Source organism: Diachasma alloeum, unplaced genomic scaffold (genome assembly GCF_001412515.2).
Source record: "Diachasma alloeum isolate Michigan unplaced genomic scaffold, Dall2.0 Dall_scaffold_00213, whole genome shotgun sequence".
In the NCBI taxonomy this organism is placed as follows: domain Eukaryota; kingdom Metazoa; phylum Arthropoda; class Insecta; order Hymenoptera; family Braconidae; genus Diachasma; species Diachasma alloeum.
Window position 1 is genome coordinate 1450613 of NW_021680378.1, and position 27472 is coordinate 1478084.

At 36.6% G+C, this 27472-nt stretch overlaps 3 protein-coding genes and 1 long non-coding RNA gene across 6 annotated transcripts in view; all 4 read right to left on the reverse strand.

Annotated features, from left to right (window-relative positions):
- LOC107037062 (UDP-glucuronosyltransferase) overlaps positions 1-1613 on the reverse strand; it is a 4527-nt gene extending 2914 nt beyond the window's left edge. Inside the window, exons 1-3 of the mRNA XM_015255383.2 lie at positions 1033-1613; positions 515-934; positions 223-454 (exon numbers count right to left, since the gene is read on the reverse strand). Of these exons, the coding sequence (XP_015110869.1) occupies positions 223-454; positions 515-934; positions 1033-1443 (1063 nt within the window). The 5' untranslated portion in view covers positions 1444-1613. The remainder of the gene's footprint in view (positions 1-222; positions 455-514; positions 935-1032) is intronic.
- A 1959-nt stretch (positions 1614-3572) lies between these two features.
- Positions 3573-16389, reverse strand: LOC107037063. Its single transcript, XM_015255384.2, is given in 13 exon segments — positions 3573-3990; positions 5185-5410; positions 5742-5973; positions 7032-7451; positions 9167-9512; positions 10769-10892; positions 11554-11831; positions 11941-11964; positions 11966-12083; positions 12161-12300; positions 12302-12357; positions 12758-13177; positions 15828-16389. Coding segments are annotated over 13 exon segments (3081 nt in total). The 5' UTR covers positions 16239-16389; the 3' UTR covers positions 3573-3704.
- Positions 16390-19475: 3086 nt separating this feature from the next.
- On the reverse strand, positions 19476-21065 carry LOC107037065. Of its 2 annotated transcripts, none has more exons than XR_001460808.1 (2): positions 20038-21065; positions 19476-19725 (listed from the first exon to the last, which is right to left on the reverse strand). It is a non-coding gene; the product is annotated as an uncharacterized LOC107037065 (long non-coding RNA). The 2 variants fall into 2 exon arrangements; XR_001460807.1 differs by having other exon boundaries at positions 19476-19737.
- A 193-nt stretch (positions 21066-21258) lies between these two features.
- Positions 21259-26896, reverse strand: LOC107037067 (UDP-glucuronosyltransferase 2B19). Of its 2 annotated transcripts, none has more exons than XM_015255390.1 (5): positions 26433-26896; positions 23556-23975; positions 22042-22273; positions 21739-21964; positions 21259-21629 (listed from the first exon to the last, which is right to left on the reverse strand). In XM_015255390.1, exons 1-5 carry the CDS (start codon positions 26841-26843, stop codon positions 21335-21337), a joined length of 1584 nt encoding a protein of 527 aa, XP_015110876.1. In that variant the 5' UTR covers positions 26844-26896; the 3' UTR covers positions 21259-21334. The 2 variants fall into 2 exon arrangements, with proteins under 2 accessions (XP_015110876.1, XP_015110875.1); XM_015255389.1 differs by having other exon boundaries at positions 21739-22000.
- Between the last annotated feature and the right edge of the window lie 576 nt (positions 26897-27472).

Genomic DNA, 27472 nt, shown 5'->3' on the forward strand with positions numbered 1-27472 from the left:
GCAATTTTCTTGTTCGCATAGCTTTGGATATTTGTGTGTTGATCCCCGAAGAGAGGAAGCCCAACCATTGGAACTTTATATGCAATAGCTTCTTGAGTTCCCATCAATCCTCCGTGAGTGATGAATAATTTCACATTTTTGTGTTCTGCGGGAAAATAAAGTTCACAACTCGTTAAGCTAATTGCTATCGAGATATTCAACACGTGTGATTCAAGGACTCACTCAATATAGCCACTTGTGGCAGCCACAACGATGTTTTCACGTTATTTGGTAGACCAGGAGGGAGAGCCTTAGGATCAACTATTTTGATGAGTACTCTCACTGGTGCGATCCTCTCAAACATTTCATAGAATATCTTGATAATCGCCTCGGGGAAAGTTTCGATTTTCACCATCGAGCCGAATGTGAAGTACACACAGCCGTGAGTACTCTCATCCAACCATTTTTGCAAGTCCTGAAATTATTCAGAATTTAGCCCCAAACAATGAATTAACATCCATTAGCAACCACTTACCGGCGTCAACTGTTGATCATCATCGACCACGTGCAGTCCCCCCACTCCAATGATATCAGGCGTCAGGGGTTTAATATCATCGAGACTATAATGCTCATTAACAAGTATGAGTGCAACATCCTTGTAGAGATCATTCATCGACGACAATTTCCGCCCGAAATATTTCTCCACCTGCTTCACCTCAGCCTCCATGTAATAATTAATCTGAGGCGTGATGATATTCGTCATGAGAGTATTCTGCAATCGCTCCCAGAATGTCATGCGTTGACTGGCACTCGAAAAGAGACTCGGTATGTACGAAGGATTGAGATGATTCCCAAATGGTCCCAGAAGCCAGTCAGGTAGCTTCGATGTGACAACTCCCACAATAGGAGCATCGAGGTGTTGTCCGAGGGCCAGATAGCAGTGAGCCAGGAACAGCTTGAGGAGAACAAAAGCGTGATACATAAAAGTGCCTTGGCTTCTTACGCCCAATAGACTCCTCTCATTCCTGACATTTGCTACAGTTTTATCTTTACCTCCACAATAATTACGCCGTAGATGCCCTTCTCAGTTCCAAGCACTTCTTGCATACTCGGAAGACCCAAAGAATCACAAGGCTCAAGCCCAGCCGTTCTCACAAATCGACTCTTAAGCAAACCGTTAGCCACTTGTATATCACCATAAGTAACATTATCAACGAAAACAACTACTTTGTCCGTTTTGAGGACGATATCTCGATAATTAGCCATCGGCTTCTCCAGTGGAAACATTCCAATCACGTCCACTTGATGCCCTCGTTCTGCCAACGCCTTCATGAGTTTTCCAGTCATTACGAAATGGCTCTTCGCGCCAGACGGAAAAACTCCGAGAATCTTTCGACAATTGCACATGTCATTTTCAGAAGATAAGACCATCAAGAATAATGCGAACATTTTGAATGACCACATCGCCGGTTTCACCTCTTTCGCAATCACTTACTAAATGTATCGACAATGATTTATGGATTCATCTGACATCGATCGCTATGTGACTGCACGATTAACTGAATTTTGAATAATTCATTCCTGAGCCGACACGTGCATCCGACAGATTCCAAACTGCAATTGACGGTCACGGCCGAGATGATTATGCGCAATTTGTATCGGCACTGGGGACTCCATTGCAGTAGGAAAATTACGCTCGTGATGATTTTTCAGTGCATTTATTACCCATTGTATCATTGTAGTCATGAAGATCTTAAGGGGGGACTACTGAGTTTTAAAAGTCACGGGCTATTGAAGTGAGATCTCACATGCATTCAAGATCGATTATATATGTCTAAAGACGAATAATTAGGGGAGGGTGGCGCAAAACGGCCCCCCTTCAATTGTCAATAACTTGTGAATGACATTGTGAAAATTCCCAGTTTCAACTTCATTTTGAAGATAATTTTTCATTCTTCAAAACGAGCTCTAACTCATCCCAATCGGATTATTGAATCGGAAAATATTGACGATTGAAGGGGGACCGTTTTGCCGCATCCTCCCCTAGTGCAAAAAAAAATAATTGTTTATTATTCGTTTGCTCCGCAGACGGTTGAAAATTGTCCAGGGCCTCCCCTGGATTATTGAGCTACAGAGGTTTTTTTTCTAAATTTTTGAAAAAATGTGTGCAATAACAATTACGAATTTTTTTCTTGAAATTCGACTCCTCCGCAGTTAATTTCGTTTTGTTTAATATAAAAATTTGCGTCTTTAGTTTAAAAATAAAATAGGCAGAAAAATTATCCTTAAAATATTTTAAATATATTCTTGATTCTTTCAGAATCATTTTTCGGGCCATTTTACATGAATAGTGCAATTTTTTAATTAAAAAAATTATAAAATTAGCAATGTAGGAGTTGAATTTCAAAAAACTAATTCGTAATTGTAACTGTACATATTTGCCCATAAGCTTTGAAAAAAAAACTTTGTAGCTCAAAATTTGGAGGACCTGGACTATTTTCAACATTTTAAGCGTATGTGGAGTAAACGAACAATAAACAATTCGTTTTTTTGAACTAATTCGTTTTTGGAGATATTTATTCGATTTTCAATGTATGAGAATTCTCATTCCAATAGCCCGCGACTTTTAAAACTCATAGCAGTCTCCCGTTAAGGATATCAAAGTATCTTTTACAGTTTGGTTCAGATGATACCATAGATTCAGCCATTTTCAATCATCAAATTTGTCAATTAAATTGTGTGAGAAAAAATTGAAAAAAAATCATGAATATTTAGGGTCATTAAAATTGCATTTTGCGCAGCATTATTATTTTTTAAATATTCGTTGTTTATATAAAATAATTGAAATTGTTTAAACTTTCGGAAACCTAATTTTTTTAAGGTACTTCCGCAGTAAGTATACTTGGTGAAAATTTCGAAATGGTATAAAGACGCAATATTTGGATCATATGTTGTTGACCACATTAAAAAGATATTCCCAAAATTTCAAGTCCCTGATCCACCCCATTTTTGAGATATGCATCGCCAAACATTCAATTTTTGTGTTTTTTCCATTTTTGACGATGTATATCTCGAAAATGGGGTGGACAAGGTACTTAAAATTTTGGGAATAGTTTTTGAATGTGCTCAACAACATATGATTCAAATATTGCGTCTTTATACCATTTCGAAATTTTCACCAAGTATATTTACTGCGGAAGTTCCTTAAGCATGAAATAGATTTCGAGTAACATACTGAATATGAGTAAATTTGTTGCGATATGGAAAAAATGATTTTTATGGTGGAAAATTGATTGTTTATAAATTGTTTATAGAAAATACTCATAATTTTAAGAAATTGCAATTTTTTAATTTTATTATTTCATCAATCTTCCTTCAAAAGTAATGTTATATTTTACTTTTTATGTTTTCTGACAGTTCAATATCGAGATTAAAATTCAGACCTACAAAGTTAAAATAATAAAATCATTGAGTGAAGAATAATAATTTTCAACAATGGTACCGCAGCTTATAATAAAATGCTGTCCACTCAATTTAGTTGAATTTAATTCCGGAAAACTTATATTCCGAAAACAATAGAAAACTTCTCCGAGTTCTGAGACAATTTCTCAAGTTTTATTAAACAAAATGATCGTACAAATGAACATTGATGGCAGTTCTGCACAATTTCAATGATCTAAGATGACAATAATTGGAACGAAACGATGTGATAACGCATTTTCAAATCATTTACGCTTCTTCGAAGTAGAAAATTCTTTTTGATTTTCCCCTGATAACACCATCCTCACCAATAACACCCCAATCTTCCGGATGATGTACAGAGCAATGAGAAGACACATTATGAGGAATCCATAAACGTCCAACAAATAAAATTGCCACCAGGTCAACTCAAGTGCCGGAGATTTCAGGATTGTTCCGTATCTAGCTGTGTATTCCACCCAGTAGATAGCGGTGTCCATAGCGCTCATCGGTCGATCCAAGAATAGCTTAGACATCTTCTCTATATTTCTCCTGAAAGGAAAATAAATCCCTAATTGCATTTTGATAACAATTTTTTGAGTGATGGAAAAGCAAAACAAGTGGGAAATTGCTCTTGTACTGCATATAGTACAGTTATTTTTGCTAATAAGTTTGCAGATAATCTCATGAGTAATTCATAATCATGAATCATTCATTGTTTATTTCATTTTATTAGATTGAATAAGATTTCAACTAATTTCGTCAGGTTTTCAACTTAGTTAAATGATATCATCATTATTCTTATTATCTCTTCCTTCTATACGACCGATTGTCTTTTTTACGGTTCTATCTCATCCCTCAGCCTTCGATAAAATGTTAAGAGAAAAATTTTATTTATGCATACTTGAATGAATTTAAAACATCATATGTGAAGAAACCATCAGAAAGCTCACTTTCAGGGAAATTCATGAAAAATTCGAAATTTTCAACAATCATCATAAAAATCAAATCGATCAATATAGCTATCGTAATTATCTTTTAACTCCAACTTAATGACATTGAAACAAACATTTTAAGTTATGATTGAATTCATTTGAAGCATGATATTCAAACATATCCCCGGAATTCTATTTTCCAAAAAATACAATATTTTGGCATATTTTCAAATAAATCAACATAATGATTATTGCTAGCCCCTTCATCTTCGAACTCGGTCAAAAGAAACATCCAAACTAATTTTTTAAGCCATCATTCAATCAATTCAGAAAATTCTTTTAGTTATGGTGGGACAACCGATTTTCTAAAAACTTCAAAAATTAAAAAAAATAATCCAAGAATTAAATTTTAATTAATGGCGATTGATCGGGCTCAATAATACCTGCATTCGAAAAAAAAAGATTCAATTCCAACCATTCATTAGCGAACAATTCAAGAAAAACTTAGTTACAAAAATTGCATTTTCGGACAAAAAAAACAATAAAAGGATCTTTGTTGTGTCTTCGCATCGTGGCACTAGTAAGAACTAAAAATAAGATAAGATGAAAATGTTTTCAACTAATTTGAAGTGTAATGATGCTCATTTTCGAATACAAATGTATTTTAGTTTCAAGTAAAGATTAATAATTATCAGTAACGATTTGTTCTGAGGGGAGATGGTACGTGACGGTACAATAAAATGCTGTCAATTGCATTAATTTCAACATAAAAACTTTCTTAACTACTCTATTTTGGGCCGGTCTTCCTTACCTATAACTCGGGTCATTAAGCACAGTCTTCACAGCATTCGTCAGTGAATCAGCAGTGATATCCTCAAGTTCCAAAGAAATCGCAATTTTCTTACTCTCGTAGGTCGCCATATTCACGGGTTGATCTACGAAGAGAGGAATACCCACCATCGGAACTTTGTACACAATGGCCTCTTGAGTGCCCATCAATCCTCCGTGAGTGATGAATAATTTCACGTTCTTGTGTTCTGCAGCAAAACGAAATTCACAACTAGTTCAGTTAATTTTTATCCTGATGCGCAATAGATGGGATAGAATACGATTTTTTTCGTCAATTACGCATGAGTAAATCATAAAATACGTTTCTTTCTACTCAACACGCATTTTGAAGTATATGATATCATTTATAATACATTTGATATCATTTGACACCAGTTGCAGTCATTTGAAATCATGAAATCGGGGCCAAAATCCCATGAAATCACTTGTAATCAATTATTCCTTGAAATCACGTGAAATCACTTGAAATCAGCAATCATTGTGTCACGATACTCGGTAGAGAAGAACTCCTCGACTCACTCAATATAGGCACTTGTGGCATCCACTTTGCTGTCTTTACATTCTTCGGTAGACCAGGCAGAAGAGCCGCAGGATTATATATTTTGACAAGAACTCTCACCGGTGCTATTCTCTCAAACATTTCGTAAAATATTTTGATTGTTTTCTCTGGGAAACTTTCGATGTGGACCATCGAACCGAATGTGAAGTAGACGCAACCGTGGGTACTCTCGTCTAACCATTTTTGCAAGTCCTGTAATAACCAATGATCCTTGTTAACCTTGTGACCCTAAGCTTCCGAGTGAGTTGAAATGGACTGTCTTAGCAGAGCAAAATTCAGGCATTTTTCTTCTCCGTCTTTATTACTCGAAAAATTCAAGAGTAATTTTTGCAACACGTCGTGTGGCCGTCACTTGACACATGCTAATTATGACAATTTTTGTGACATGCCCTAATTATGACGGCATTAACCCTCGATCACTCGCGCTCGGCCGCCAGCCATTATCCGTCGCACCGTTAGCGCTGTTGCCACGTTGGCGCTTACTGCTACACGCGCATTTCCAGTGAAACAGTGAATGTAGCAACACTCGCTCACGCGGTCGACAGGGACGCACCCGCACCGGCCGGCGCGGCGCCGCTGTTCTATCCGTTCGCCGTTTCTGTTTTTTTGGCTGAACATATTTCGCGAGAAAAAAACGGACAATGCTAACGCTTAATAAAAAAATTGAACTAGGAGCTCTAATTTTTTCATAATTTTTAAGCATCGAGAAACACGCTAAAACGTAAAAAAACGGAAAGGAGTGGCGCCGCGCTCATAGAGCGAGTGATTGAGGGTTAACGTATGTCCGTCATTCCAACTAAACAGCAGTGACAATGTCAAACTATAAAAAATTATGACAAAAAAAAATATTGCGTCATTAACATGACGAATTATGACGGCATTAACATATGACCGTCATTCCAACTAAATAGATCATGGTCACTATTTAATTTTACCCCTTTTTGGGACACAAATCTCGTGTGAACGTCATATTTCATCCAAATAACAGTAACAATGTCAAAGTGCGCAAATTATGACCAAAGGGATATGACGTAACATGACTGTCAAAAAACATGAACAGTTATTTTCACATCGCCAGTCAAATAGGAAAGCCAATTTTAGTAATCGAAAAGGTCAAACGTTCTCAAGGGCCGGATGGAAGAGACGAGTGGAGTGATCTCTTCGTTCGTCTCTCCCGTTTAACACTTCTCCTTCAATCGAAATGACCCTCACGACCCCTTTATATTTAATATCAATTCCTAAGCACTCACCGGGGGCAGTTTTTTACCATCATCCACCACGTGGAGTCCTCCAACTCCAATAAGATCCGGCGTCGTAGGTCTGATATCATTCATGCTAAAATGTTCATTAACGAGTACCAACGAAATCTCGTCATATAGCTCCTTCATCGATCCCACTCTTCTTCCAAAATACTTCTCCACATACTTGGTCTGAGCATCCAAGTGGTACCTAGCCTGTGCTATGACAGAGTGGGTAATCAATGTGTTCATCAATCGCTGCCAAAACGTCATGTATTGACTAGCTTTTCCATAAAGACTCGGCATGTACGAGGGGTTCACGGAATTCCCGAAAGGTTCCAGCACCCAATCCGGTGCTTTCAATGAAATGATTCCCACAACAGGTGCATTGAGATGCCGTCCAAGAGGCAGGTAGCAATCCGCTAGGACTACCTTAAAGACAACGGAATAATCTATGTATGAGTGAGGAATAACGCAACAGTATAATCTCCCGTTGCATTATCATTCACCCATTGTACATAACCTATTTATTTCGCTCATGACGTCGCAAAGTGGCATGATTAATGCTGGGTATCGCTCCATTGGACGAATGTGAGGAGAGAGGGGAGGTTCCGTCATCCATTGGATAAGGCGCATATGAAGACCGAGTTAGGTTGTCTATTGCCATTCTGTCATTGGTCCAGCGTTCGACCATCCTTGTGACGTCATCAGCGATTTCAAGGCGTTTGAAATCTTCAACTTTCGACAATTGTTAATCAACGGGTATTTCTGGTGTTTATGAATGAAAAAATAATCATTGCAGATCGAAACTTGCACCCAAAAAAAAAATCCTTTTGATCAGTAGAAAAAGTACTTGTACCCAGTACCAAGGGGTTTCTGAAGAAAAGGCACATTTTTGTACTTCCTCCAAGTTACAAAACAACTTGATGCAAGTATCATGCGTCAAGTACCTGTGTACTAGTGAGAAACACCTCAGCACTTGTCATAAGTATTTTGTTACTCGGGACAAGTGAAAAAATTACTTGTACTGAGTACCTGGTTGGTTCTTTTCAAAAGTACCAAATAAACTCAATATAAGTTGAGTATAAGAACTCAAAAATGTTTTTCTACCTCTTCTAAAAACCGAATTTCGTCAAAAATTCAAAATCCAAATAATTCCCGTTTTGTGAGTAATAAAATTGAAAAGAAATTGAAAAATAATGTCATACACTCTAAAAAAAAGTTACTACTCACTAATACTGAATTCTACTTGGGAGAAGTTTTCTTGTGAAAAGTTGGGAAACTACTTGTCCCAAGTACTTTTCATGTCCTAGGGTAAAGTACAATATTTGCTAAGCAAGTAGGAAAAGTACTAGGAGGAAGTACTTTTATTACTTCCTGTCAGTATTTTTCTTACTTCTCAAAAGTACCTTTGATGCTTGGAGCAAGTAATTTTTCTACTTCTCGCGAGTACTTTTATGACTTGATTCCAGTACTTTTGGTTGGTTATTTTGTTGAGGAATTTCATATAATTAATTATCATTCTCATTATCATTATCATTCTCAGATGACAATTAACAAATTTCATCAAGGGGAGGTTACGATGAGTTTCAAAATCGCGAGATATTCCAGTAAGATTTATTANAGCCTTTTAAATGTTCGAAAGCATACTAATAATTCTTGAAAGCATCCATAAAAATCGCAATCTATTGATTTTTTCCTACAAAATATATTCTGCTGAACATTTCTATTTACAAAAATGCGTAAGAAAGCCCATTCTATGCGGTAATAATATTCACTTTTTTCAATAAAGTAATCAATTAGAAGTACTGAAATTAAGTCCTAAAAGTACTTGAGAGAAGTTGTACTTTTTAAGTTAGTACCTTTGGTACTCGTGAAAAGTACTAAAAGTACTGGCAGTAAGTAGTGATACTACTTCCTCCCAGTACCATTTCTACTCGATCGGCAGACATGGTACTTCACCCAAGGAAACAAAATGTACTTGGGACGAGTATTTTTAGAACTTTTCAAAAGTGAACTTCCCCCAAGTACCGGTTTATACTGGTGAGCAGTAATTTTTTTTTTGAGTGTTAGATGAAAAATTGAAAAGCAAGTTCATGCGAGTTCCCTATTACGAATAAATGATGAAACTGTTGATGAATATTTACCTCAATAATTATCACATCGTACGTTCCTTTCTTAGTTCTCAAGACTTCCTGCATATTAGGATGACTCAACGATTCACAAGCATCAACTCCGCAAAATTGCGCGAGCTGAGTCATAGACACTCCTCTGAGTGCCATAGCCGCATCGTAACTCACATTGGGGGGGAGGTTTAATTGTTTGTCCAAACGGATGTCAATGTGTCTGTAATTGGGTAGTGGTTTTTCAGGGGGAAAGATCCCTACCACGTCAATCTGGTGCCCTCGTCGCGCCAACTCTCTCGACAGGGCGCCAAACATTGCAAAGTGACTCTTTGCCCTGAGCGGAAAGACTCCGAGGATCTTCAAAGCGCTGTATAATTCACTTTGAGATAATAAAATTATCAAGGATAATGTTAAAGCACGGAGTGATACCATGTTGATGTCAGATCATTCGGATCGCGCCCCCGGATTGATATTTACACTAGCCATGGCTCACCCGCGGATTTTCTCTTTATAGTGTTCAGCGTGCAACATTTCAACTAAAATTCTGGTTCATTTGAAATTGTTATCGTCTATAATTCATGCAGTAGTGGAGTGGCAAATACAGATAAGTCGATCAATTTCAAATGCCGAGTTAAAGAGCTACATAATTTTTGTAGATAAATTTCATCATCTTCATCACCATCAAATTTGAATTTTTCAATTATCATTGTCGCCATTTATCCTTTCTACGGAAATCGATGATCTCAGAATATTTCTTTTTCTTCATGTTGGATTTCATGGAAGGAAATGGTATGAAACAAGTCACTACATAAACTGTGATCCAATGCACTGGTCCTTATTTTTATAAAGTTAGTCTCCAACAGCCGGAGTTAGAGTAAAGGTCGAGATGCGTCCTCTATGAAATTGAAGAAAAAGAATTCTCTTATGCGTACCCTATCGTGCCCCAAATTAAAAATCGATTCATCGGGACCCTCCCTACCGATTTCAGAGTTTTTCTGTCGTTTTTTGGAGATTCGAAGGTGAACAACAAAGAAACAACATTTATAATTATTTTAAAGTTTTTGAACACTACTCCACTGCGCCCACAATTGGAATACGTTTGAGACGCGACTTGATAATTTTAGAATGTGAATAGTGATTGCTAAAAATCAATATAAGCTACCCCACTTTACCCCGGTCGCCCCTATTAATTTAATGAAGGGGTATAATGTGATGTGTAAGGGCTAAGGTGTCTTCCTATGGATCCCTGTAATTCTTGGTGGCTAGGGAAATTAGAGGAAAAGTGGAATGGCAGTGAACCTCGATATTTAAAGAACTTCCGCAGTAAGTATACTTGGTGAAAATTTCGAAATGGTATAAAGACGCAATATTTGGATCATATGTTGTTGAGCACATTCAAAAACTATTCCCAAAATTTCAAGTACCTTGTCCACCCTATTTTCGAGATATACATCGTCAAAAATGGAAAAAACACAAAAATTGAATGTTTGGCGATGCATATCGCCAAAGTGGGGTGGACCAGGGACTTGAAATTTTGGGAATATCTTTTTAATGTGGTCAACAACATATGATCCAAATATTGCGTCTTTATACCATTTCGAAATTTTCACCAAGTATACTTACTGCGGAAGTACCTTAAGGGTCACATGGGAGTAATGATATCTTGGACAGATGGATTCTTCAGAGATCTTTACGGATTTTATATCGTTCACTATTTCCATATTGAACTTCTTGTTATCGACAATTTTTTATTACCCATAAACAATTCATTAGTTCAGTGGTTAGACTAAATAATTTAAGGTGTTAGATAACTTTTTGAATTCGGAATAGATAACACATTGACTAATCGGTTCAAGTATTTTGTGATAGTGTTGTGCATAATTGAATAATAGATTCAGATTTTCATTCCATTCCCGAAATTACACGGAAAAGAAAAGATACTTCTCACCAGTACCCAACGCTACTTGTGCTAAGTTTACTTGTGAGAAGTTCGAAAAATACTTGTCCCAAGTATTTTTGGGGCCTAGGGTGAAGTGGAACATCTGCAGATCAAGTAGAAAAAGTACTGGGAGCAAGTACCTTTGTTACTTTTGACAAGTACCAGTTTAGGAAGAACTAAGCAGGTACTTAATTCAAGTACTTTCGGTACTGATCTCAAGTAACAAAAGTACTTGTGACAAGTACCCAGGTACTTGACGCATGATACTGGCGTCCAGTACTTTTGTGACTTCGAGGAAGTGAAAAATGTGTCTTTTCCCTAGTGATCACTCGGTACTATACACAAGTACTTTTTCTACAGAACAGAAGTTGTCTTTTTTTTCCGTGTATCTATTTTCAATGACTGCCTTCTATTTGTTTGAAAAGGTAGATACATTCGGTCGAGTCAACAAACTACTGGGCCTTCTTACCAGTCGATACATTATTTGAATACTTCCCGTCATCATTACGAATCACACTCGCCCATGTGAAGGCTAAAATCTTCGTGATGATGTAGAGGGCAACACCAAGACACATTAAGAGGAATCCATAAACGTCTATCAGATAGAATTCCCACCAAGCCAATTCAACAGCTGGGGACTTCAATACTTTCCCATATCTTGCCGTATACTCGATCCAGTAAACAGCTGTATCGATAGTACTCATCGGTCGATCCCAAAATAGTTTTGATATCTTTTCAATATTATTCCTGCAATGAAGAGCAATGATTGGAGACACACAAAAAAACTTCATAGAAACATTTCATAGAAAATGGAGTATAGGAAGACGAGGGCAGGGATGAGGATTCAATCAGATACCTATAACTTGGATCATTGAGCATTGATATTTGCGTATTGGTCACCGAAGAGGGGAAGACCGACCAGCGGAACTTTATATGCAATAGCTTCTTGAGTTCCCAGCAATCCTCCGTGAGTGATGAATAATTTCACGTTCTTGTGCTCTGCCGGAAAACAAAGCTCACAGCTCGGTAAACTAATTGCTATTGGGATTCTTAACAGCTGTGATTTAATGACTCACTCAATATAGCCACTTGCGGCAGCTACGATGATGTCTTCACGTTCTTTGGTAGGCCCGGAGGGAAAGCCATAGGATCAACTATTTTGACAAGAACTCTCACTGGTGCGATTTTCTCAACCATTTCATAAAATATCTTGACAATCGAATGTAAAGTACACACAGCCGTCAGCACTCTCATCCAACCATTTTTTCAAGTCCTGCAGTCGTCCAGAGATTAGCTCCAAACGGTCAATTCCCAACCACATGTACCAAAAATTTCTATAGAAAAACCTAGCGAATTGACTAGAAAACTCCATTTCAAATGAAGAGAGAAGAAAAATTGAGTGAAAGAAAATTGGAAAATTCTTCTCAAGGAATTTCTGTAGGAAATGTTTCGAAAGAAAAATTTGTATTGAGAGATAAGATTCTACAGATTTTTCAATAAAATAGTTTCTCTTTTGAATTGTTTATTAAAAAATGCACAGTAAAGCTGCGGAATTCTTCAATAGAATCGGCGAAAACTAATAGAATTTTCTATAGAAATGCAATAGATATCCAGTTGAATTGCCTATTGAATTGGCTGAGTTTTTCGATGAAATTTTTTGTATGTACACTTACCGGTCTCAGCTCCTGATCACCATTGCCCACATGTAGTCCCCCGACTGCAATTATATCAGGGGTCATAGGTTTAATTCCATTAATACTGTAATGTTCATTGACAAGAATGATAGAAACGTCATTGTAGAGATCCTTTATCGAATTCAGCTTGCGCCCAAAATATCTCTCGACATGCTCCACTTCTGTCTCTATGTAACTATAGACTTCATAAGTGAGAACATTGGTGAGCAGAGTATTCTGCAATCGCTCCCAGAATGTCATACGTTGACCCGAGCTTGAGATGATGCTTGGCATGTACGAAGGGTTCAGATAATTGCCAAATGATGTCAGCAGCCAATCGGGTATTTGGCAGGAACTGGTTGCCACAATCGGCGCATTGAGATGTTGTCCAAGGGCCAAAAAGCAATCCGCGAATAGTAACTTTGAGGAAGCAGAAGAATAATCTGTGTTTGAATGGACAGTGTCATCTTTCAAGAAAACATCATGTATGAAAGAATGTGAACAATGCAAAGGCGAGTGCGACACAGAACAAGCAGCGCGACAGAAGCCATTTGACAGATTACATATGACTGCTACTCTCCATGTATTTTTTTCTCTTATTTTCATTTCTACCAATTCCATTGGTAGTAGGCTTTCCAATGGATCCCGATGTATGTTTTCAAAAAATAAAACCATATATTCATGTTATATGGCTATCTCAGTTACCCTGATGTGAAAATGAACGGTGAAATATAGCCGCGTTAATTTTTCTTTTCGTGTCACGGGACCTGAAAATTAATATACACCCCTCGCTATGGAAAACATATCCCCCTCCCCCACGTGCAAGATTGCCCTCCGAGCCAAAGGGGACGGTGATCTATTTTCAAAGGCTCGGGCATGTAATGTACTATTTCTCAAGAATTTTGGGTGAATTGTTCCATTGGGTGAATTGATCTTAAGAACTATCAAGTATATCGATCTAAAATTTGATATTGCCATGTTCCTTGACAATCCTAACTAGAATCCAAAGTTTCAAAAGGTTTCCCTGACTTTTGGCAGTGCCTATTCACACGCTCCACGGTAACTTTGACCGTGGAAATATACGGGGCGTTTTCCCGTAGATTCAAGCTAATTTCTACCGTGGATATATGGGAGATCGTGGACCCTCAACTTTTACTTCTCAAATTAAATCTAGACAATAAATTAGACATATCGAATCAATTGATAAGTGATATGCAGATAGTAGACTAGTAAACAATTTTCTCAAAATATTAATTCATTGAATACGAATATCAGGCTAGATTAACGCAAATAAAAAATGAAATGAATAGTTGACAAATAGTTGACTAAATGCAAATAAAAGATGAAATCAATAGTTTTTTACATTTTAGGTGGACGTTTTCTCAACAATATTCATATTTGTTTAATGGGGTCCGAGTGCAGGAGTGGGTGCCGAAATATAGTGCAAATGATTTTAAGGGTGATTTTCCAAACGGGGGAGGCTGCGGACTCTGGATCCAGAGTTCAAAACCAGAGTTCATAGCCGAGATGTCAAATAAGATGTGAGTGAGAATCTACCGTGGATCCACGGTAAAATTTACCGTGGAGCGTGCGAATAGACACTGCCCTGACTTTTGTCCATGTCATAGTGCGTAAAAGTGAATTCCGACCAGAAAAATACAAAAACGATGATATCTCGAAAAATTTCAATGAGATGGTACCCATATTTTGTTGGCGCTAGATAGATGACATCAAAACGCATATTTTGAAAAAAAATTGAACCGGGACCAATAGTTTTTGAAACATTGACCAAAAGAGTTTCACATACAAAGTTGAACATCTCCGAAACTACTGGTCCAGTTTCGTTCATCCAGAATCCCAAACTTTGTTACCATAAGACCTAAAATCATACCAAGTTTCACGTTTCTATCTCGATTATTTTTTATGTTATCGTGCGAACAAGCAATTGCAGCGAAAAAATAAAAAAACGAGAACAAAACTACGTTGCTCAGGGTTTAATTGTCTTTTTTCAATCCAATTAAATAGGTATCATAATGACGAGTATTTTGAAAGAAAAAATCGAATCGGTCGAATGGTTTAGGAGATATTGGCAAAAAACTATTTTCTTAGAATCGCTGTATCCCAGGAACCGCTCAACCGATCGAGCTGAAATTCATCACCCATTTGAGTCTCAGTGGTACCAAATAGCAGCCAGAATTTCAGCATTTTTGCCGCAATAATTCTCGAGTTATGGGGAGAGTTCTGGACATGCGAACACACCGAGAGAAAAATAAACACGTTGTCTTGTTTGGGCCAACAAAATCGTTAGTTGAAAATTGCCAAAAAAGAATTTGTTTGGTTCGAATGTGAAAGTCTCAAACATGAACAATTGCTCTGCTTTCAACAGCAACGAAATATTTGGCTCAAGAGGCGGATAATTCACACCAGACGGTGCCTTTTCAGGATAAAAATATCTCATATAGAGGAAAATTTATCAACAAATATTTGATCCCTAAGTTACAAGATTCCTATCATATCATTATTATTGTTTCATTCAAGGGTTTCAAACAAAAATTTTTCGGGAGCAAAATACGTATGGGAGTATCGAATAACGAAGGAGTAGTGCTAGAAATGACATTTCTTGCGTGTACAGAGAATGCAATTTTTTTGAACTACTAAATCTATTTTTGCGACAAAAATTTTTCATTCCGGCGCACTCTCTGCATGTTTAGCACAAAAAAATCTTTTTCTGATAATGTTCAAAAAACTATTTTCTTGGCACAAGTAAGACTTGTTTGAGAACTTTACCGTTTTTCTCTCAGTGCACACACATACAGACATTTTTTAAAAACGTCATTTCTTTACGGTTCATGACATTTCTAGGGATTTCCACCCAAAATTAAGAAACTGAAAAAAATTATGATTACAAAGCTTCCATTCGCAAGCAAAAACCAAAACTTGAATTTGAACGATTACAAAGCTTTTACTCGGAAGTAAAAAAATATTTCAAGAACAACTACTATTTTAACCACTAGTTTCTATCGAACAAATGTGATGACAAGCAAGTGAAACTGACGAAAAATGCTCTTACCTCCACAATAATGACATCATATGCTCCCTTTTTGGTGTGTATCACTTCTTGGATATTAGGATCTTTTAATACCTCACAAATTTCTATTCCCAGAATTACCGCCAAATACGTCATTGACCTACTGTCTATTTTAAGTGTATCAGTGTAGCTAACATTACTGATAATTGATTGTGGTGAAATGGAGTTGATGACAATATCCCGATAATTGAGTATTGGTTTTTTAAGAGGAAACGCTCCAATCACATCAACCTGATGCTCTCGTCGGGCCAATTCACGCATAAGTGATCCATACATTTGGAAGTGACTTTTAGTCAGCAACGGGAATACTCCGAGAATTCTAAGCGAATTGTACAGATCACATAGGAAACATAACGTGAGTAGAAACACGACATAATTGAGTAATTTCTTCATATTGATTCTTCGATTATTTCTCAAACACTTGGGAGGAAACAAGACTTAATATCGCGTGTTTAAAACCAAAAGGTCGTATATGTCAAAAATGGCCTTCTCTGGCAAAAGGTCGTATCCGCCAGCATATACGACCTTTTGCTTTTGGGAAACCTATCAAAGTGAACCAAAAAAATCAAAATGTCTCGAGTTTAAGTTATCAATGGAGAAACGACCTGTTACTTTTGATGAAGTTGGAAAAATGTCTCACCTAAAGCGAAAAGGTCGTATATCCAATTTTATATTTTGTTTGCACTTTGATATTTCCATCTTTTTGAAAAAGTTTCCTCACATTTTTCATTACAGAAATTAGAATATCCTCCTAGTCATTGAGAAAATGAAGAATATAATTCCTTTATGCGTTGAATAATCATGCGCCCATGAATTCACGATTGTTAATCATCATAATCTGAAGAAGTTTCAAATGCCCTCGAAACATGGTTCAGCATACACAGAGAGAAAACGTGGATTGGCTTTAGAAAAAAGTTTCTAAATTTTAGAGACCGCGGTTTCTAACCTTCAGTTTTCTAAAATCTAGAACTTTTTTCCAAGTTTTCGAGAAAAAAGGTTTAAAATGAATCCCCATTTTGATCATTAATTTTAAACCATTTTTTTCCAGCTCCGTTACTCAATATACTTAATTTAAAAAAAAAATATTTTCTAACATCTAGAGAATTCTTTTCATTTTTGGAGGGGGCATTTTGCAGAGAGGGGGAGGAGGGGTGAATTGAGAATTGACAACCAAAAAAATTGAGTTGATGAGTTTTTCAAAAATATCTCCGAAACTAAGAGAGCGAATTTTTACGGAAAATTTGGGGGAGAGGCAGGTTTTATTGAATTCTCAATGTACAACTCCCCCGCGCCTTAGCTTTCCGCAATTTTTCCGTAAAAATTCACTATCTCTCTTAGTTTCGGAGATATCTTTGAAAAACTCATCGATTCTATTTTTTTGGTTGTGAATTCTCAATGCACACCTCCCCCCCTTCCCCGCCCGAAATTTTCAATAAGAATTCGCTATCTCCCTTAGTTTCAGAGATATTTTTGAAAACCTCAGACTCAATTTTTTTGGTTGTGAATTCTAAATTCTGTATGGAGTACTTACGTCCTTTAAGTACCTCGGCCAGCAATTTTTTAGTTCAATCTGAAAATTTATTTGAATTAATAAAAATTCAGCATTGGTTTTAGACAATTTTTGTTCTCGAAAATAACTTCCAAAATCGTTAGTTTTTTTGATCCCATCAAGGATGAAGCTTAAGAATTGGAGTTTCGAAAATCGAGAAACTAGTTTCTAAAGCTAATCCCCTTTTGTTTCTCTGTGCTGTACCTGCCTCTCCCATGTAACACTCGAGAGTACACGGGATTCTTCCAATCACTGCCCTGTTGGACCCTTAAAAATAAAGATCGCTTCAGTTCCCTAATTTAGATTTTTTTTGGAGATACGTTCTTCCATTACGAATACGTAATACACAAGCGTAATACAAACATTTTGAGAGTTTTTACAATGTTCCGAAATGTACAAATCTGGATTAAAAATTGAGATTCGCTGTTCACACAAATAATGTTATTAAGTTGCCGATATAATTATTTGACCATAATCAAAGACAGCGATAACTTCAAGTGACATCAACTGGAATATTGAAGTTATAACTTGTCCACGGAACTGGAAATTAAAAAATCCCAAATTTTGTCTTTACGACCTTTTACTTTTAGGTCAGTCTCGATTTCTAAGAATAGAAATTACAGGCAAAAGGACGTACATGATTTAAAAAACTGGAAAATTTTGCCAGTACGACTTTTTGCTTTCAAGGAATTTTTCATTTCTGGTGACATAAGTTAAAGGCAAAAGGTCGCATATGCAGCTCATCATCAATTTGAAAATGTAGGTATTATAATACGTTTCTCCAGTATTTTCACGCAGAATTGTAGAAAGAATAAGTGGAGATACGACCTTCTCACTTTAAGAAATTCGGAAAGTAGCTTTTTGGCGTTTACGACCTTTTGCTTTTAGACACGCGATATGTTCACTGACGAGTGATTTTATGGAAGCAGTATTAACTGAATTTTCACACAGTTATTTTTATCGTCATCGTCACTTGGCGATTAACTTTGATCAATTGTCGAATGTACTGAGCTCCCGGTGGATTATAAGGCCTCAAAATTTTGTAATTATTGTCTGTATACTCAACAACCGATAAAATGGTAATGGATACGAGATAAGTTCATTTCACTTTGAAAGTTTCGAAAAGTTTCTCATAAGTTTCAATGAATTAAGTAAACCGACATTAAATAAAACCCTAAACTTTATTATCATATTGACATAAATGACATCGAGGAAAAATGGAAGTGTCAGAATAAAGTCATCATGCGATATTGAATTATAAAATTTTTATAATATTGGGACTGTCTGTTGGAAGGGTTTGATATTAGTGCTCTACTTAATTGCATGATTTTTAAAATCATCATGTCTTAATAGGCATTCATAATATTCTGTGTGATCTCTCAAAGAGGTTCAAATCATCATAAAAATGATATGCATCGTGACGACGCTCTCATTCGAGGACCAGGAGGAGTGAAATAATTTGAACGAAGAGAAAGGAGAGAGAAAGGATAGAAAACTGATGAGTAATCATCAGATGATTGACTATCTACAGGGATTCATTCCCCCCTCCCCCTCCCCAAAAAAGTTGATACTTTGAACGGAGTTTAAAAAAAATATAATCATCAATGAGACAGACCTTAGAAACTTATCAACTAGAACTCGAAAATAATTATCACTGACAGTGTTTTCACGTTAGAAGAAGAAGGGATCGGAATGGTTTATTCTTAAGTGGAATACAAGCTATATCAGCTGCTTTCCATAATTATGAGTTCCAAATTCTCCACTTCAGTCTACTCCAATCTATTTGCTCTTATGGTTCCACTTACACCCAGATCTCCACACGGAGAGAAATATTCAATAAAAATTACGTATCTTTTCCGTAGTTTCGGAGCGACATGTGGTTGTAGGAAATTTTACGGAGCTGTCACGGAATTTTTCCAGAGCGTCCCGTAATGTTTACCTGAATCTCCTATGAAAAATTACGATACCGTCACTTAAATTTTCTGAGTCGATTCCGTAATCGGTGAGCGAACTATAAGTCCTGTAATTTTCACTGAACATTTCTCTCCGTGGTTAATTAAGGTGTTTAATTAATCAATCAATCAAATGATGCGTAATTATTCTCAGTATCCAGTATAACAGATAGAATTATTGCTAAGTTGAATGATTGATTGGAGATTCAGCAGCTGTTCTGCGTCGAGCTGGATATATTCAGCCCAGTAGACAGTGGTGTCTACAGGACTTGTTTGGTCGATCCAGGAACAGCTTCAACATTCTTTCTGCATTCTGCCGGAAATTGTAATCAATGATCAGAGGATGGAGATTAGGTAGTGGAGGATTTCAATAAGACATCTGTAACATACACTGTTAGAAAAAAAATGAAATTTCATGGACAGTTGACTACTAATTTTCAGGACAGTGACACTGAATGCGATTTGGGGGGAAAAAATGATGACATTTCAGGTTTCACTGAAAATTCAGTAAAATCCCAGAATTTTAAGCAGCATCAAGACGAGAATTCCTCAATTTATTCAAATTTCCAATGTAATATGAATATTCAGTGTCAAATTACATTGAAATTTCAGTGAAATCTGAAATTTCGTAATTTTTTCGCCCTAAATCGCGTTCAGTGTCACTCTTCTGAAAATTCAACAATATATTTACCGGAATTTTTTGGTTTTCTATTCATTTTTAGAGCAAAATAGAACTGACATTTACAGTTCTCTCTCCTCTTTGATTTTTCCACGAAATTCTGGATTTTCAATGACGAAATTCCTTGAAATTTCAGTGGTAGTTAAATTCGATAAAAATTTCCAAAAAGTATATCAGAAATTTTAGACAAAATTTTTTAAGAAAGTAAATCATTGACCACATTTTTAAGAATCTTGGCGAGTGAGTCAGCTGTTAGGTTGCCCACAAACATGGGAATGCCAACCATTGGTACTTTGTGTACCAAGAGTTCAGTGAGTTTCCATGAGATCATACAAGCCAATCCGTTATTTTCTGGGTTATTATACCATGAAGATGTCGTCCAAAGGCTGTATAATAATTTGACGCGTATACCTCTTGATTAATTAGAGAGTAGAGCATATATTTCATCAGAACATTTGACAAATTAGATGGATTGACCTCTCACCTTCATATTCAGCGCTTCAACATCGATTTCTCTATAATTACCTAATATCGATATCTCTATAATTAGATAGTGAGTTATTGCGAGGAAACATCCCGATCACGTGAACGTCATGCCCTCGTCTTGTCAACTCGTTCATCAGTACTTCTAATATAGGAAAATGAGTTTTTAATGCCATTGAAGATACACCAAGAACTCTTGAAGAATAGGATATTTCACTTTGATCACACAACACTATTAACAGTAAGGCCAAGTATCGGAGTGATGACGATTATTGAGCTTAACTCACGCGCTGTCTCTTTATATCGTTCACCATTTCCATATTCAGCTTTTCGATATCGACAATTTTTATTAGCTATAAACATTTCATTAGTAAAGTGGTTAAACTAAACTAAATACGCTAATTTAACTTTTAAATCGATATTGAATAACCTCTTGAAGGTGTAGTTAACTTTTTGAATTTGGAATAGATAACACATTGACTAATCAGTTCAAGTATTTTATGCCACTCATGCCTGAAACCGGCTGAATTAAACACGAGACGCGAAGCGTCGAGTCTTCGTGACATAAAATTTTGTTCAGTACTTGTTGGGAAATTTCGTCCTTAACGTGTGTGGTTACATCACTCGCCTTCGGCTCATGCTGTAAACCCCACACACGTTAAAGACGAAATTGCCCCACACGTGCTGAAATATACTATTGTGATAGTGTTGTGCATAATTGAATGATAGATTCATTTATAGCGGTCTTCATTCCATTCCAGAATCTATTTTCAATGACTCCCTTTTATTGTTCGAAAGGGTAGATACATTCGGTCGAGTCAACAAACTACTGGCTCTTCTTACCAGTCGATACATTATTTGAATACTTCCCGTCATCATTAAAAATCACACTTGCCCATGTGAAGGCTACAATCTTCGTGATGATGTAGAGGGCAACAAAAAGACACATTAAGAGAAATCCATAAACGTCTATCAGATAGAATTCCCACCAAGCCAATTCAACAGCTGGTGATTTCAATTCTTTCCCATATCGCGCCGTATACTCAATCCAGTAGACAGCTGTATCGATCGCACTCATCGGTCGATCCCAAAATAGTTTCGACATCTTTTCAATATTATTCCTGCAATGAAGAGCAATGATTGCAGGCGCACAAAAAAACTCCATAGAAACATTTAATAGAAAATGGAGTATAGAAAGACGAGGGCAGGGATGAGGATTCAATCAAATACCTATAACTCGGATCATTGAGCGCAGTCTTGACGGCATTTGTTAATGAGTCCGCTGTTAAACCCTCAAGACTCAGTGCAATTGCAACTTTCTTGTTCGCATAGTTTCCGATATTCGCATATTGGTCACCGAAGAGGGGAAGACCGACCAGCGGAACTTTATATGCAATAGCTTCTTGAGTTCCCATCAATCCTCCGTGAGTGATGAATAATTTCACGTTCTTGTGCGCTGCAGGAAAACAAAGCCCACAGATCGGTAAACTAACTGCCATTGGGATACTTGACAGCTGTGATTTAATGACTCACTCAATATAGCCAATTGCGGCAGCCACGATGATGTCTTCACGTTCTTTGGTAGACCCGGAGGGAGAGACGTAGGATCAACTATTTTGATAAGACCTCTCACTGGTGCGATTCTCTCAAACATTTCATAAAATATCTTGACAATCGCTTCCGGGAACGTTTCGATTTTCACCATCGATCCGAATGTAAAGTACACACAGCCGTCAGCACTCTCATCCAACCATTTTTTCAAGTCCTGAACACGCAGAGAAATATTCAAGAAAAATTACAGAACATTTCACGTAATCCGTAAGCGAGAATCGTTTTCAATGAATTTCTATAGGAATATAAGAGAATAAATCTGAAACGTTCAGTAAATTTTCGGGTCTGTCACCGAAAAAATACGAAAAAGTCACGTAATTTTTCTGGAAGTTGTAAAATCTAACAGAAACTTCAAGACTTATTATGCCTCAGAACATGAAAATTCTTGGCTGTTTAAGAATTTTTACGAAAAGTTCCAGCAAAATTACGGAACGGGTTGTTAAAATCTCCCCCTCACGGTGACTCATGGCTAACCGTGAGGCGTCGGACGGATGAGTAATTTTTACGGTACAAATCGTAGAATTTACGTGACGATTGACACTTTTTATTGAATTTTACTTCGCTCCCAGATTACGTTTCAAAACGTAATTTTTACGTCTTTTTTCTGGTAATTTTTATTGAATATTTCTCTCCGTGAAGTCGTCCAAAGATTAGCTCCAAACGGTCAATTCCCAACCTCATGTACCAAAAATTTCTATAGAAAAACCTAGCGAATTCACTAGAAAATTCCATTTCAAATGAAGAGAGAAGAAAATTTGAGTGAAAGAAACTTGGAATATTCTTCTCAAGGAATTCCTATAGGAAATGTCTCGAAAAAGTTGTATTGAGAGATGAAATGCTACAGATTTTTCTATAAAAGTTTCTCTTTTGAATTGACTATTAAAAAATGCGCAGTAAAACTGCGGAATTCTTCAATAGAATCGACCAAAAACTAATAGAATTTTCAGCTATAATACCCCAAGACCTTCGAAATTATCGGATATTTCCCGAATGTTTTGTTGCCTACCAACGAGAGGGATCAGCTTTGCAGTAAAATCCCGAGCGCATAGCGTTCGGGATTTTAATCTGCAACGCTGATCCCGATCGTTGATATGCAGGAAAACTTGAGGGAAAATATCCGATGAATTTTGAAGGTCGAGGGGTATTCGGAGGACAATTTCTTCAATTCTGATTTTGGCCGATCAGGGTGCAGTGTTCGGGGTTACGGGACACATTTCACCAAAATGTGAGGAATATCTGTCAAATTCGTAGAAAACAATTGACAAGCTACAGGGAAATTATCCGTGTGAAACGCGTCACGTGACTTCGAATACTGCACTGTGATTGGTCAAAATCAGAATTGAGGAAATTGTCAATAGAAATTCAATAGATATCCAGTGGAATTGTCTTTTGAATTGGCTGAGTTTTTCAATGAAATTCATTGTGTGTGCACTTACCGGTCTCAGTATCTCATCATCATCGGCCACATGTAGTCCCCCCACTGCAATTATATCAGGGGTCGTAGGTCTAATTCCATGAATACTGTAATGCTCATTGACAAGTATGATAGAGACGTCATTGTAGAGATCTTTTATCGAGTTCAGCTTTCGCCCAAAATATCTCTCCACATGCTCCACTTCTGTCTCCATGTAACGATAGACTTCATAAGTGAGAGCATTGGTGAGCAGAGTATTCTGCAATCGCTCCCAGAATGTCATACGTTGGCCCGAGCTTGAGAAGACACTTGGCATGTACGAAGGGTTCAGATTATTACCGAAGGATGCCAGTAGCCAATCGGGTAATTTCATGGAAGTGATTCCCACAATCGGTGCATTGAGATGTTGTCCAAGGGCCAAATAGCAGTCCGCGAATAGTAGCTTTGAGAAAACAGATCAATAATCTGATGTATTTCAATGAACAGCGTCATTTTTCACGGAAACATCACGTGTAAAAGAATGCGATAGGAAATACTATGAGAAATCCTTTAAGACACAGGTATAAGGGAAAGAAAACAAAACTAACTGTAATCAATTTGTTGAACGTAACAAACCCTGAATAAAGGAGTTTTCTTTACAAAAAAAAAACCTTCAAGATTTCCTGCGGTAAATCCTGTAGCATTCCCTATAACAAATCCTATAGACTGTCATATAGAAAATACACAGGGAAAAAAATGGATTTGCATTAGAAAAAAATATTTTCTAAAATCTAGAAAATTTTTTTCAAAGCATCAAAATCTGGATCATCCTTCTCCTGTGTATAAACCCTTCTTACATATAAAATCAAAAATGATTTTTTACGTTGGTTTTAGAAAATATTTGTTCTTAAAAACACTCCCCAAATTCGTTGGTTTTTATTATTTCACCAAGGATAAATCTTAAGGGGTAACAGAAGGCCACCGTTTCCTCGAAATTTTCAAACAAATTTCCCGCACAAAGTTATCAATATTTTTTGAACCCAAAGCACAATGATCTTCATCATCGCTTCCTGGAGAATAATGTGCTTTGATTTGTAAAAATACCGATAACTTTCAGCAGGAAATTTGTTCAAAAATTTGGCAAATTAGCGGCATTCTGTTACCCCTTAAGAACAGGAGTTTCTAAAATCTAGAAACTAATTTCTAAAGCTAATCCACTTTTTTTCTGCTTACTATAGGATTTCCTACTGTAAATTCTATGGAGAATTCCAGCATTCTTTCAGACGTGATCAGTGGACTTTATCAATTCTTCCAATTTCCATCGAACCAATGTAACGACCACACGTATGAAAAAATCGTATAGAAATTCTATAGGATTTCCGTATACGATATTCGGATATTTCTATACCAATATTTTCTATACGAATTATTTCTATACATAATTTTTTATATAAATTTTTGTCTTCATACAAAAGAACGCTCCAGAGAAAAACGTAGATAAATGTCACAACTCCATACGAAATGATTCTATATATGTGGTAGCGGGTTGTATATAGGGATGTGAAATGGCCGTCATTTTTCCATTCGGTTAGGTCAGGCAAAATTGACCGTTTTCTGACCATTTTCTGACACCGAGATAATTCCCCATGCAAAATGACCGTCATGAACAACCAGCGTCAAAAATTTGAGAAAATGACCAAAATTCCTCTATATAGATGCAAATTGACGGTCATTTTCTTTTTGGTAATTTTTTCGGTCAGATTTTTGGTTATTTTATTTCATTAGTTAGGAATTGAAGCGCATTTCATAATTTAAAGTTAATGTTTATTGGAACGAATTACAAAACAATCATAAATTCAATACTCGGGATCATTCATGATAAACTCATGAACTTAATGAACGTCAACAAAATTAATTAAATATATATCTCTGTATATATTATGTTTTTGGTCAAAAACTTCATACTAAATTAGGAGGATGCTGGATGAGGCTCATCTTCAGTCCTTCTCCCGTTAATTCATAATTGCCACCGGCTTCCTCATCTATAGCTCGCTCAGCTCTTCACCTGAATTGCTTGCTGAACGAATTTAGTTATCTAGTGTCGCATAGACCCCTAGTGGCGACGTAGGGTTCCTATAATCGCCAGCAACCTTGCCGACACCGAGTAACCGAATAAAAATTTCTGTGTGTCATCTATATAGATGAGAATTGACCGTCAGAATTAAATTGGTCATTTTTCGAATTCCTGACCGAATCGTCAGATTTATGGACAAGGTAATTACCCGTCATGGCCGCGGTAATTGACCGTCATTTGACCGGTCATTTTTGTCACTCACATCCCTAGTCGTATAGGATCAAACCAGGGATCCCCATCAATATTAAATTTCTGTAATATTGCAAGAATTTGACCCCTACATTATTAAAGGGTTAAAATATGTTGATTCCATTTTTCAAATAATATAATATTAACAATCTGATTTTTTACGAATAATGAAATATTTAAAATTTTATCATGTAAAACTGTAAATTTACTACTAAGTAATTCAAATTTCTTGAAAGGGGATTTTCGATTACACAAGTAATCGTCAATCTTCCTACCTCAAATTATTCATTGATAAAATAGTTAAAAATTTGAATATTTGAATTCATGATATTTAAGTACTCAAAAAATTTCAAGGGTGATGTCATCTATTTAAGGGCTACAAAAGTAATCGTAATAAAATATTACAAATTTGGCTATCCCTGGATCAAACCTATAGAAATCGTATAGAAATAATTTGTATAAAAAATATCCGTATAGAAATATCCGGTTATCATATACGAAAATCCTATAGAAATCCTATACGCAATCCGTATAGAACATTTCTATACGATTTTTTCATACGTGGCAGCGCAAAGAACTGACAAACAATGGTCTTACCTCCACGATAATGACATCATACGCTCCCTTCTTGGTGTGCATTACATCTTGCATATTAGGATGACTCAATAAATCACAAATTTCAACTCCAAGAGTTCTCGCGAAATGCTTCACTCGCAAATTGCTCATTCGCATTGTATGAGTGTAGCTAATATTATTGACAGCTACCTGTGGCGGATGCAAGTTGATGACAATATCCCGATAATTGGGTATCGGTTTTTTTAGAGGAAACCTTCCAATCACGTCAACCTGGTGCTCCCGTAGGGCCAATTCTCGCATCAGTCTTCCATACATTCGGAAGTGACTTTTAGCCGGCAACGGAAATACTCCGAGAATTCTAAGCGAATTGTGCAGATCACATTGAAAACATAATGCGAGTAGAAATATGACACGATTGAGTAATTTCTTCATATTGATTCTTCGATTATTTTCAAACACTTCTGTAGGAAACAGGACTGTTAATAGGTTCACCGACGAGTGGTTTTATGAGAGCATTGTCAACAGAATTTCCACACATTTATTTTCAGTCGTTATCGTGTCTTAATGATTCACTTTTATCAATTGTTGACTGGTAAAATGGTAATAGATACAGTATTCCTTATTTCCATAGATAATAGGGAGCTTCCATGAACCTCAATTTTTTCTAATTCCCCTATTCACACATTTCTCATAACATATGGATAGCTAACCGGTCAAAGTTATCGAGAAATATTGCCTACATGTCTAATGATAATTAATTGAAAATCAGTCGTATTTGAGGTCAATTTTTCGATCATGATGTCACGAAGACGGTCAGGTAACGCTTCATTGGTCGAAAAAGAAGGGAGTGGAAAGTTGTCGTCCCCCATTGGCCGAGGCACACCTCAAGATTGGGTTAGGTCAGCCCGACCCCTTCTGTGATTGGTCCAGCACTCGAAAGTCTGTCTGACGTCATTAGCAATTTCAAAGCGTTTGAAATCTTCAACTTTCAACAATTAATTCAGTAGCGAAGTGGTAAAACGGTACAAGTCAATTTTGACTATTGACCAGTTTTCAATGAA

Bases quoted from the DNA above. Each gene is read 5' to 3' on its own strand.
- LOC107037067 (XM_015255389.1), bottom strand. From the start codon at position 26,843: ATGAAGAAATTACTCAATCGTGTCATATTTCTACTCGCATTATGTTTT. The intron at 22,274-23,555 runs GTAAGTGCACAC...CTGCGTGTTCAG, and splicing joins ATGATGAGATACTGAGACCG to GACTTGAAAAAATGGTTGGA. The intron at 22,001-22,041 runs GTGAGTCATTAA...TCCCAATGGCAG, and splicing joins GCCGCAATTGGCTATATTGA to TTAGTTTACCGATCTGTGGG.